General features: G+C 39.3%; 1 protein-coding gene across 4 annotated transcripts in view; it reads right to left on the minus strand.

The window, feature by feature from the left end:
* The window catches only part of TM6SF1 (transmembrane 6 superfamily member 1), a 27,915-nt gene continuing 15,540 nt past the window's right edge, over positions 1-12,375 (minus strand). The window contains exons 7-10 of one of the 4 annotated variants that reach the window (XM_003921670.4): positions 11,143-11,247; positions 8,955-9,047; positions 7,845-7,964; positions 1-429 (exon numbers count right to left, since the gene is read on the minus strand). In XM_003921670.4, the coding sequence (XP_003921719.1) occupies positions 238-429; positions 7,845-7,964; positions 8,955-9,047; positions 11,143-11,247 (510 nt within the window). In that variant the 3' untranslated portion in view covers positions 1-237. Of the gene's footprint in view, positions 430-2,628; positions 6,105-7,844; positions 7,965-8,954; positions 9,048-11,142; positions 11,248-12,375 lie in introns of those variants that run through there. The other 3 variants (XM_074399947.1, XM_010350185.3, XM_074399948.1) reach the window with 3 other exon arrangements.

The following is a 12,375-nucleotide window of genomic DNA, read 5'->3' on the forward strand; positions in this document are numbered from 1 at the left end:
TCACATTTATTCACAAATGATTCTATTTCTTTACACAAACTGTTTCTCAAGAATTTCAGTTTTCCTTTAAAAAAAATTTACTCACACAATACCATATAGCTCACACATACAGTGCAGAGCAAGAATGTACATATTCTTAAGCATTCATATATGGGAAGAGAGTGAAATGGGACAAAATAACAGTACCAGTATAACAAAAGTCAGCAATTTAGAAAGGAAGAACATGAAGTAATATTTTTATTCCAGTTTTTCTTCTGCCTTTGTTTTTATGAAGAACTCTGGTTTGTAGATACAACGATAGGCCAAGAGCTGAGGAAGAACTCCATATGCTATGTTTAATGTTAAAAAAAGGATTTTTGCTTCTTCAGGGACTCTGTAGACATAAGCAGTTCTAGCATGAAGAGAAGCACCAATGTGAGAAAACTGGGCCTGTTGTATTAAAAAAAAAAAATTGGGTAAGCATGAAATGTATTCAGTTGGATGCACGATGAGTTCTGAATGCTTCATTCAGGCTACGTTTCTGTGCTCTCAAAACCAATCTCACCTGCAGGCAAAATACCTTCAAACAGAACAGAGTCTTTCATTAAATTTAGTCATTGATTAAATTTAGGGCCATTCTTGATATAACTGTTCAAATAAAGTAGACGTTATTTAGTGTGGTTTTATCATGCCAGTTGTGTTTTTTAACCATCAAGTGCCCCTTACCAAACATTAGTGGCTCAATCTAATAGAAAAATCTGAATAAAATGTCAAATTTTTTTCTTATTTGCAGCCTGAGGATCCTACATAGACTCAGTTGTGGTTCACAAATTGTGTTCCAATAAAAATGAAGAAAGTGCAGAATTTTTAAAAACTGTAATATTTTTAGCATAACAAACTATTGAAAGGGAAGCACTGGGGACCTCAGCTTCATTTATCAGTCTTTCATCTACTCCTTGGAGCAAGAGCTAATAGCCCTTTCACTATGTATTTTTTGTTTATTCATTTTTTCATGCATTTTTTTCTGCAGCTTTTAAAATACTAAGCGTTGTTTGTAAGATAAGGCTGTTATCAACTTGGAGGTGGGAGTTCGGTTTCTCTTTGTTAAACGGTAAATGTACATGCAGGCAACCTTTTCAAATCAAATTATAATTTATTTAGAAGTATGACTTGCCAGCATTATCTGCATTTGCAAAATGGCCTCCCTCTCTACTTATATACTTGTTCAGAAAACACATTCAGAATGTGCCAATTGGTCTTTTTTTGTGTTTTTCACAAGCTCAGAGGAAAATCGTATTGGAAAGGGTAATACAGACCACAGGAGGATTAAAAACTCCTGTCAGAGAATTTCCTCAGAAGGCTTGCATCATTATAAAATGCACCTCTGGAGTCTGCATTTTTATATCTTGCTGAAATTCAAGATATACACGAATGAAGGATTGGGAATCTAAATGTAATAAGTAGTAAATTATCAGTTCATCAGGATGAAAGACAAGAGACTGCACTGTAAAGAAGGCATAGAAGTAACAGAAATGAAGAACTAATTTGCTTTAAATACATATAAGTTAGTTTACATTTCCTTCCATACGAAACCAATTTATTCTGCTGAGTGATTCACAGATAAAGGTGTTAGACCACACTTCACCATGACAAGAAAAAGACAAATTTTTATAAGCAGCATCTTTAAGAATTTTTATCAGTGGCAGATATTTTAATGTGCTGCATTTTTACAAATTCCTGATATATTCTGGAGACCTCTGGTACATTTTTGCTACTCTGGAGATATAAATTAAATTAGCATGATGTATTGCCAAGGACCAACATGGGGATTATCTGCACTGTGATCCATGAGGCACTGAGAGGACTTGGCCCTCAGATACACCTCCCCTGGGTAGATGCCCAGGCAGAACCTAGCAAATATATTTGCATCTCTGGGCTCTGAAGGCAAAAGACCTTGAGAGTAAAGAGCACTTCCAGGGCTGCTGTGAGGAGGTGCTTTCTGGACATGTTAGGAACTCTGAGCAGGAGCGTAGCTCCCATACTTTTTCTTTAGGGCCTATTTGGAATAGTAGTGTTTTTCTGAATATATAACCAAACATTTTCTTCTGGACTAGAGGCCAAATTTGAACCCTGATTTACAGAAATGTGGGTTTGGTTGTTCTATCTTTATAGATACTTCTACACATCACAAAATCACCAAATTTGGGGAAATGCCACCCATACTTTGAGAGAATAAATACAACATGAACAGTTGTGCCTCCTTGCATAGGGAAGCCTGCATAAAAAGTCAATGATTCCATAGACTCTTTTCCTGCACTAACCAGGAGGTATTATTTTCGTGAACAGCAAACTCATGGCAAAATTAAAAAATGATTCATGGCTGGGCGCAGTGGCTCACGCCTATAATCCCAGCACTTTGGGAGGCCAAGGTGGGTGGATCACCTGAGGTCAGGAGTTTAAGACCAGCCTGGCCAACATAGTGAAACCCCATCTCTACTAAAACTATAAAAAATTAGCCAGGCGTGGTGGCAGGGACCTGTAATCTCAGCTACTTGGGAGGCTGAGGCAGGAGAATTGCTTGAACCCAGGAGGTGGAGGTTGCAGTGAGCCAAGATCGCACCATTGCACTGCAGCCTTGGTGACAGAGCGAGACTCTGTCTAAAAAAAAAAGAAAGATTCATGTCCTTAGATTAGATTGTAAGCCCACTGGGCAGGTACTGTGTCTAATGTTTTGTGTGGCACCTATCAATCACGTTGTTAGAGCTCAATAAACGTTCAACAACAATGGACTTGTGACTGTCAAAATACAAAAAGGATCTACAAAGCATTTCTCTATTTTTGTATGTATTTTAGTAGGCCTCTTTATTCACAATTATTTAACAAGGCACAAAGATTTTAACATTCTTAATCAAAAGAGGCGTTTGTATGAGAGAAAAACTCTGAGGCCAGTCATGTGCAGCTTCCGGTACTGCTCATAGTTCTAATGGGTATATTTATGGTGGCCACACCTCCAGCTGAGCGAGCACCTGACTATAGCTTTCTTCTAAGGCATAGGATGTTAAGTGTTCAGGGTTCTGAAGTTCAGAAAAACATCAGTCTCACCTGAAGCGGTTTCCTTTCCTTCCCTTCCCAAGCACATAGCTAATAAGGGGCTGCAGGTTGTCTCCTGGGTGATGTTCCCAGCAGCATGAGGCCTCTCATGGCAGGACCTGAAGGGCTCAGCCTGAGCCTATGCTGGGGTCCAGTAGCTCAGTGAACTCAGTGCTGCCGAATTAACAGGAGGCCCAGGATTATAGGTATGAGTTGTTGATCCTAGATATTTCTCCAGAATTTAGCAATGTGAGATTGAGTCCCTAATAATTTTTCTTTCACTTCATTCTCAATCATTTTTACATTACAGAAATAAGAGATATACTCTGATTTTTTTTAAGAATGGATGATTGGAATGGCAAATGAGACATAAAGTGAACAAAGGTTAAATTTTAATAGCTGTTTTCTTACATGTATAGAGACAGTCTGTAAAGGATAACTAAAAAAGTCAATTCTGATTGCAGAAGGAAGAAATGAAAGTGTGTTACATGTCCATGTGAATGTTATAGGCAGAATACTAAGGTGACCACTGGGACAATAGCTAGTCTCTTTGGCTAATATAGTATAAATAGCTAATCCAGAACTCTTACCTTTTCTTAGGGTTTTCTGAGCAACGTAGTTGAGTGGGTTCAGAACATTGACTTGGGAACTAGACATCCAGAGTCAAATCACAGCTCCACCACAAACCAGCAATATAGCCTTGGGTGAGGTATGGAACTCACCTCATAGGTTGTTATGAGGGTTCAATGAGTTGATGTTTGTGACATGCTTAGACAGTGCCAAGCACTTGCACAAATGCAAAACTGAAATACCTATTCATTATCTGGTGCTCCACTTTGTTGAAAACCTGGGTTCTTTGTTTTTGACTTTTTTTACTGTGAGTTTCTCCATGAAAAGATAATAAGCACATAAAGATGTTAAATCCAGTATAATTTAATACTAAATATTGTTAAAGATGTTTAGCAGTGAACCACACCAGAAACAAATGAATAAAATGAGATTTGCATTAGTATCCCAGCTATCCATGTTCTTCCTGAACCTTTACTTTAAGATTTTTCTTAACATCTCCATGAAGGAAAAACCATATGAAATTTACTTCCAGGCTAAGCACGATGGCTCATGCCTGTAATCTCAGCACTTTGGGAGGCCAAGGCAGGAGGGTCACTTGAGTCCAGGAGTTCAAGACCAGCCTGGGCAACATAGCAAGACCCTGTCTGAATTTTTTAAAAAATTATAAAAAAAATTTACTTCCAGTAGAGTCAACTCCTCATAATCAAATTATTCACACATAAGCATCCATATCTCTTTGTGAGAAAAGGACATGGCATGGCACCTACTTAGCCAGGGAGTTGGAGAGTCTGAGGGCAGCACCCGACTGAAGTGGAACTGAACATGCTTCACTGGCTGTGGGATGGCAGGCTCCTTACCAGGCCCATGGTGAGTCTGTCCCAAAGCTTTCTCCTAGTTTCTTTGTTTTCTTGGTAATTACAATACATGTAATTTAATTAGTTTGTCTACAGATTACTCTTCTGAAAAACAAGGCATTTCTCCTCCAAAATCTTACAGGGAGTCTTCTACCAGTAATAATAGCAACAAAGAGTTACATAGCTGTTATGTGCCAGGCACTGTTCTAAGCCCTTTACATATATTACCTTGTCCAGCCATCACGGGAACTCCATGAGAAAGCTACTGTTATTATCCTAGCTTTACAGAAGAGGAAACTGAGGATCAGAGAGTAAAGTAGCCCTGGTCATTGTCCTCATCAACAACAGACTAGAATCTGAACCAGTCCACCTCTAGAACTTATGCTCCTAAGCATATGAACTCTACTGTCTCTAACTTTTTTTTTTCTTTTTCAGTGATATTTTAGCAGAGAAAATGCTTCAGTTGATAGGAAATGCTAATAAGTGGATCTAAGCAGCCTATAATGCCTTTCAAATTACACTTGCAGCTTTAACCCTATGGTTAGCATTTTATATGAAAAGGTAGCTGGGTTATGAGTAAGTCCCCAGTGGAACTCTTTAGTCTAAAATGTGTCCTGGTTTCATTTTATTCAGTCTTCTTTTACTCTTTCCTTGATCTTTTGATTTCTGAAGGCAGCAGATTTGACAGACTCCTGCATTACATGGTCTGAAATCAGGGACCCAATAACTACTCGCTATTTCTTTTTCTTTTTTAAGACATCCTCGCTTTGTTACCCAGGCTGAAGTACAATGGCGTGATCTCAGCTCACAACAACCTCCACCTCCTCAGTTGAAGCGATTCTCCTGCCTCAACCTCCCAAGTAGCTGAGATTACAGATGCCTATCACCACACCTGGCTAATTTATTTGTATTTTAATGGTAACAGGGTTTCACCATGTTGTCCAGGCTGGTCTCAAACTCCTGACCTTAGGTGATCCACCTGCCTTCTCCTCCCAAAGTGCAGGGATTACAGGCATGAGCCACCGAGCCCAGCTACTATTCAGTATTTCTTCCATTGGCCTGTACTGATGAAGAACTTTTCAAATTTTTTTTTATTATTAAGTTACATAGACTCTTGAGAGTTTACTAGATGTTTCAATAAAAGTAAGTTTTAGTAAAGTTAGTGGGATCATGAATGCATAAGGCTTCTAAATAAGAATGGCAATTTTAGCAAGCAAAGATGCTGATGGAAGTTACAGAAAGTGCCTTTTTTCTGGGGTGGGGAGAGAGACAGGGTCTCTCCCAGACTGGAGAGTGCAGTGACACAATCTTGGCTCACTGCAATCTCTGCCTCCGGAATTCAAGTGATCCTCCCACCTCAGCCTCCCTAATAGCTGGGACAACAGGTACATGCCATCATGCAGCCTAATTTTTGTATTTGTAGAGATAGGGTTTTACCATGTTGCCGAGGCTAGTCTCAAATTCCTGACCTCAAACAGTCCATCCACTTTGGACTCCTAAAGTGCTGGGATTACAGGCATGAGCCACCACACCTGGCAGGAGAGTGCTTTCTGTGATGGATGTGTCAGATACTCCCCTAAGAGGAGACTCCATTTCATAAGCAAGTATTTGCTAAGTACAAAACAAATCACATAACTAATTCAGTATTCTGATCTTATGCGTTGTTTAGTTGTGGCATGACTTCTTTTCCTTAGCCTATACTCTGTAAGTAGGTAGTTTTTGATTGGTTGGTTGGTTGGCTGGCTGGTTGGCTGGTTGGTTTGGTTGGGCACAGTGGCTCATGCCTGTAATCCCAGCACTTTGGGAGGCCGAGGCGGGTGGATCACAAGGTCAAGAGATTGAGACCATCCTGACCAACATGGCGAAACCCCGTCTTTTAAAATACAGAAATTAGCTCGCGCCTCTAGTCCTAGCTACTCAGGAGGCTGAGGCAGGAGAATTGCTTGAACCCAGGAGGCGAAGATTGCAGTGAGCCAAGATTGCGCCACTGCACTCCAGCCTGGCGACAGAGTGAGACTCTGTCTCAAAAAAAAAAAAAGATTACTCCAAGTTTCTGGCTTGAGTTGCTAGATGCAATTGGACTATTTATGCAGATAATGAAAAAATGGAAGAGAATTTGTGGGGAGATCAGGTCCTACTTTATACATTAAATCTGAGATGCTAGTGAGACATGCAAGTAAAAACACTGAGTTTGGAATTAAATACAGGAGTCTGGGAGCCGTTTGGGCCGAAGGTAGAAAATTGGAAGTCATCAGCTTATAGTTGGTATTGAAAGATACAAAAATAAAGACCTAAAATACAGAAATAAAGCCCAAGGACTGAGGAATCTGGTATTTAGAGGTCTGCAAAGGAAAAACAACCAGCAAAGAGCAGTAAATGTTAGTTCTCTTCCTCCTTAAGCCCCTCAAGGAAAGGACAGGAACTATTACTTCTGGATGCTACATCGACTTTTTTGATACTAATATTCTAATTTTATAATTTATTACCTCAAACTGAAAGAATTTATGCATTGACCCCTTAAATACTATGTTTTTCAACCCTGTGAATCCTAGTATGTCTTGCGATCGTGGTTGTTATGCCATGCATATAATTGACTGTACAAGCTTACAGTGTCTGGATGAACCTCATTCTTATAACTGCTTGAAAAGAACAAGATGAAGCTAATGTTTTTAAATGATAAGTTCATTTATTTCTAGTAAGAAAAAATGATGAAATTACTTAATAATTTTCTTCCTTGTTCAGAAGATTGATTTGTTTTGCTAGTTCTCTTGTTTAAAAATGTGCTTTATGTTATATGTGAAGTTCTCCATAGATAATTTCATTTTCAGTTCAATGCAGTAAGCATTTACTGAGCACCTACTCTAGGCCAAGTATTTGGCTAGGTGCCAGTGGGAAATGAATCGAATGACAGGCCCAGAATATTTTTTAAACCAGTTTTCCTGGTTCTGTATAGCATAGTGTAGTGGAATTCTGAAGTCTTAAATTTGGATGGATATTTTGAAGATGACAGCTCTCAATACTTTTTTAGTAACCATGGTATTCAGAGATTGTGAAACAGTTCTATAAAACAACAGTATTGTGTGCTGGGTGTTTAACTTCGGGCAAATCACTTAACTTCACTGGACCTCAGTTTCCTCTTCTGTGTAACTGGATGGCACATCTACCATATAGTTACGGTGAGATTTAAATAAAATGTACTTGCAGAAATGTCTTCCAAAGAACTGCAGAACAAAAGGTGACATGTCTAATAGCTACTTCCTACTCTGAAACACTGAGCAGAGAAGTTTTTCATATATTCAGCAATGACAGCTAGACCACAAGTAAATCTTCTCAACAGAATAGTCTTAGTACCTGAGCCAGACCTCCAGCATGTATCAATGTGATGTCAGGCATCCAGGAACATCCAGGAACTACTAAGCCATACAGTGCAGTCACAAAGTAAGGAACAGAATAGAACATATATGCCAGCATCTGTATTGAACAGAGAAATAACATCATCAGCAAATTAGCAGTTAACTTGGCCTGACTAAAAAATACAAAAAAATAAACATTTTTTTTTGCATTATTTTATTTTATCTTTTAAAATCTATTTTTTATTGTACTTTAGGTTCTGGGGTACTTGTGCAGATCATGCAGGATTGTTGCATAGGTACATACATGGCAATGTAGTTTGCTGCCTCCATCCCCCGCCCCCCCGTCACCTATATCTGGCATTTTCCCCCATGTTAACCCTCCCCAACCTCCCTACCCACTGCTATCCATCCCCTGTTCCCCACAACAGACCCCAGTGTGTGATGCTCCCCTCCCTGTGTCCATGTGTTCTCATTGTTCAATACCCGCCTATGAGTGAGAACATGTGGTGTTTGATTTTCTGTTCTTGTGTCAGTTTGCTGAGAATGATGGTTTCCACATTCATCCATGTCCCTACAAAGGACACGAACTCGTCGTTTTTTATGGCTGCATAGTATTTCATGGTGTAGATGTGCCACATTTTCCTTGTCCAGTCTGTCATCGATGGGCATTTGGGTTGTTTCCAGGTCTTTGCTATTTATTGTAAACGGTGCCGCAGTGAACATACATGTGCATTTGTCTTTATAATAGAACAGTTTATAATCCTTTGGATATATGCCCAGTAATGGGATTGCTGGGTCAAATGGAGCTTCTATTTCTAGGTCTTTGAGGAAGCGCCACACTGTCTTCCACAATGGTTGAACTAATTTGCACTTCCACCAACAGTGTAAAAGTATTCCTATTTCTCCACATCCTCTCCAGCATCTGTTGTCTCCAGATTTTTTAATGGTCCCCACTCTAACTGGCGTGAGATGGTATCTCAATGTGGTTTTGATTTGCATTTCTCTACATTTTTGTCTTTGAAAATATTAATTCCTATTTCCTATATGGGACTCATTTTTTAAAAGAAAATTAATGTTAGAAAAATCTCAGGCTTCATAACTACTTGACCTGAATTTTAGGATAAGCAGCAGGATCCTTTAGATAGGGCTCTTGAAATTGCGTATATAATCGGCAGAGCTCAGCTGGGCAATCCAAAGCAATCTAAGAACAAAAAAAGTCTCATTATAAAAATACAATCACATCTGGTTCTTAGGTTTGCTGATAAGGCTAAATGTGCCAGGTTTAGTCACAAGTTGCTTTGCTGTTTAACAAAAGGTATGCATTGTAGAGGTTCATCAATGAAGGGAATATTTTGCAGGTTTACTCTTAAGGAAGTTAAGCAGAGGTTAATTATGGTGCAGGAAATGGAAAGTAATGCTCTATTCTTGGGTACCTTTCAGAGTTTAAGTATCTAGGTTTAGCCAGCCAAAGCACAGCTTGCTTTAAATTATGAGTTTCACTTTTCCTGGAAATAACTAGCCCACTATTCTCTACAGAAGGAAAAGTATATTTCTACACCAAATTCATCTTACTATGCATTGCAAGATTTGAAAATAGCACCCTCCTCTCTCCAATGCCTCATAGAGTATATGGCCTTTGGAGGCAGTAAAAGCTAATGATTTGAAAGCAGGGTCCTCTTGCCCGGAAGTCTCTTTGGCACCTTATTAGGTCCCCTCTGAGTCACCTTCCTCCCCTCAGGCACCATTCCTTATGTCTTTGGCCATAAATGTTAGCATATATGAACACAAGACAGTGGCAGAGTTGGTAAAAATGGCCCCAATCCAAAAGCCCATCTGCAAAAGCGCTACCCACCATGCATGCAAACCAAGACATGCACACATTTTCTCATGTGCACAGGGAAGGAGATATGGCTGTGCAAGAATACAGGTGGGGCCCACTATTTTTTGTTGTTGAACTTCAAGAATTACAACAAACTAACCAAAGAACAGTTTCAGTGGCCCTATGGTCTCAGCAAAGCTATGGTCTTGCCTTCTGTACTTCTCTTCCCCATGCTCCTCCTGTTAGCCAACTCTCCTCCAGAAAGTTTCTGACATTCCACAGATAAAAGATAAATCTCTTAAAACAGCTTATTGGCCCTGAACCCAACCAGCTGCACAGGCCCTTAATAGCCCAAGGACCCTGAAATAATAAGTCAGCCACATGGGCTTACACTTGCCACTCTACTCCCCAACTGTTATGCAACACCAAAAGGCTTAGAGTAATAATTGTCACTGAAGCTGAATATAATTAACAATATAATTCTAAACTTCCCAAATTTATTTCTACTAAGAAGAAATCATCAAACTGGGGTATTGTGAAGGATCACTGATGAATAAAAATAGTTAACAGTCATCATTTACTATGCATAAGACCCTCTACCAAGTGTTTGATGTACATTAATCTCCAAAACAATACTGTAGTAGTTAGTGTTATTTTACAGAGAGGAAGACAGAGTCAAAGAGATTAAGTAGTTTTTCCAAGGCCACACAGCTAGTAAATGGCGAGGATTCTGACTTCAAAGCCTGTGGGTCTTTTTCCTAACCTCTGCAGTAAAATATTAATAAAGAGAAAACAGGAAACATGAAATGCTCACATGCCTTTAATGTATTTCTGTCACATCAATGCAGACTCCAGGCCTTAGCTGAATTTACTCAACACTATTCTTATCACTGAGACATTCCCACGACCCTACATACACGTGAATTGTTGATCTGGTACGCCTTCCTCAGTCCCATCGCCCCTACTCCTGAGAGCCCAGGGATGCTCTGTGCCACAGATGTGTTGCAGTCCTAGGGTGCCATCCTTAGCCAAAGATATTTACATTTAAATCAGAAACATCAAAGGAACAATAAAAAAAAAAAGACTGATGGCTGATTTTTTAGATGCCCTAAAACCAGGAGGAAGATGCTTCTGAGTAGAGCTTGATCTAAGGATGGGAGGAGGTGACAGCAGGAGGCTGGGGTCAGAAACCAAAGGAATAAAAAAGAAGGGGACTCTGATGGCTGATGTTTTAGATGCCCTAAAACCAGGAGGAAGATGCTTCTGAGGTGATCTAAGGATGGGAGGAGGTGACAGCAGGAGGCTGGGGTCAGGAGCAGCAGGAAGCAAGTCTGGGGCTTCAGGCTTTGATGAGAGGAATGGTTTGTCAGTTTGCTAAGAAGTCTGATGGAAAAACAAAAACATATTTCTAAGTTTTTTCCACTTGGAAACATGAATAGTTTCACAGTGTTATGTTACCATGATCTGTTAGGCTTACCAAACCTCTGAACAGGCAAAATCCAGTTGCCAGGAGGAGACACACGACCAACACTAAATCAAACGGTCTTCTCAGCAGGTCTTTTGTTTGGGCTTCTTCAATAACCTAAAATACAGTGGCTACCTAAAGAGCAGGCCCAAAGTGTCAAAGAAGAATCTGAAATCTGAAACATTAAATGTCATGATGATGGATAAGAAAATTTTAAAGGTTCACAGTTTATATCGTAAATTACTGGCCATGGAACTTTAGGAAAATCATTTCCCTCCTCAAGTCTCCTTATCTGTGAAATGAAGAGTTTGGGCCAAATGATCTCCTGAAGGGCCCCTGTAGCTCTATGAGTCCACATTTTTTCTTAAAATGACATTTTAATGATAAGCAATTTTAAGAATAAACCATTAACCTGCCGCACCACTATTAACCATTGGGTATACTTTTCTAGTAATACATGTAGATACATACACACACACACACTACATACATACATACATATATACACACATACATATTTTTCACAGAAGTAGGACTTAGTATATAAACAAATCTGTATTTGTTCTTTTTTGCCCCCCACATCTATCTATATTATAAACACTTTCCTATGATTAAAAATTTTCTAAAACGGAATACCACATGAAAACAACACACTTTAGCTATTCTCCCACTGTTGGATATTTAGGCATTGTTTCCCTGTTAGACTTAATGTAATGATGAACAACTTTGTATGTAAATCTTTGGTGGTATCTGTGTGAGGATTTCCTGAGGATAGGGCTCTAGAAGCAGAATTACTGGGTTTTCCAGGTTTAAATTTGTTAAGGTTGATAACATTGCCAAATTGCTTTGCAGAGCAATTCTGAATTTATGTTCCTGTCAGTACTGTATGACAATGCCCTGCTTGGCCCTGGCTGTCACTGTTTTCACATTAAAAATAATGATAAGCAGTTCTGCATGCTTCATGGCATACCTACTCTGTTGACACACTGACATGGAGCCTTCAGAAGTGGTAGAGCCAGGACTAAGGATGGACTATTTGTTTTTTCTTTTTAACAGCCACCTCTTTCCTCAGTGGAATGTAAGACAGTACCAGCTGTCGGTGTCTCAGCCTGAGTTTACATAGCAGGTGTCTGAATGTTTACAAATGAAGTATTTGTCAATTAAAATGTATTTTAATGAATTCCATTGAAAATCTTTTGTAAAATGAATAGTTGCATTCTGAGTATCTCCAGTAATTCGTATTTT

This window comes from Saimiri boliviensis, chromosome 5, assembly GCF_048565385.1.
Source record: "Saimiri boliviensis isolate mSaiBol1 chromosome 5, mSaiBol1.pri, whole genome shotgun sequence".
NCBI classification, from domain to species: domain Eukaryota; kingdom Metazoa; phylum Chordata; class Mammalia; order Primates; family Cebidae; genus Saimiri; species Saimiri boliviensis.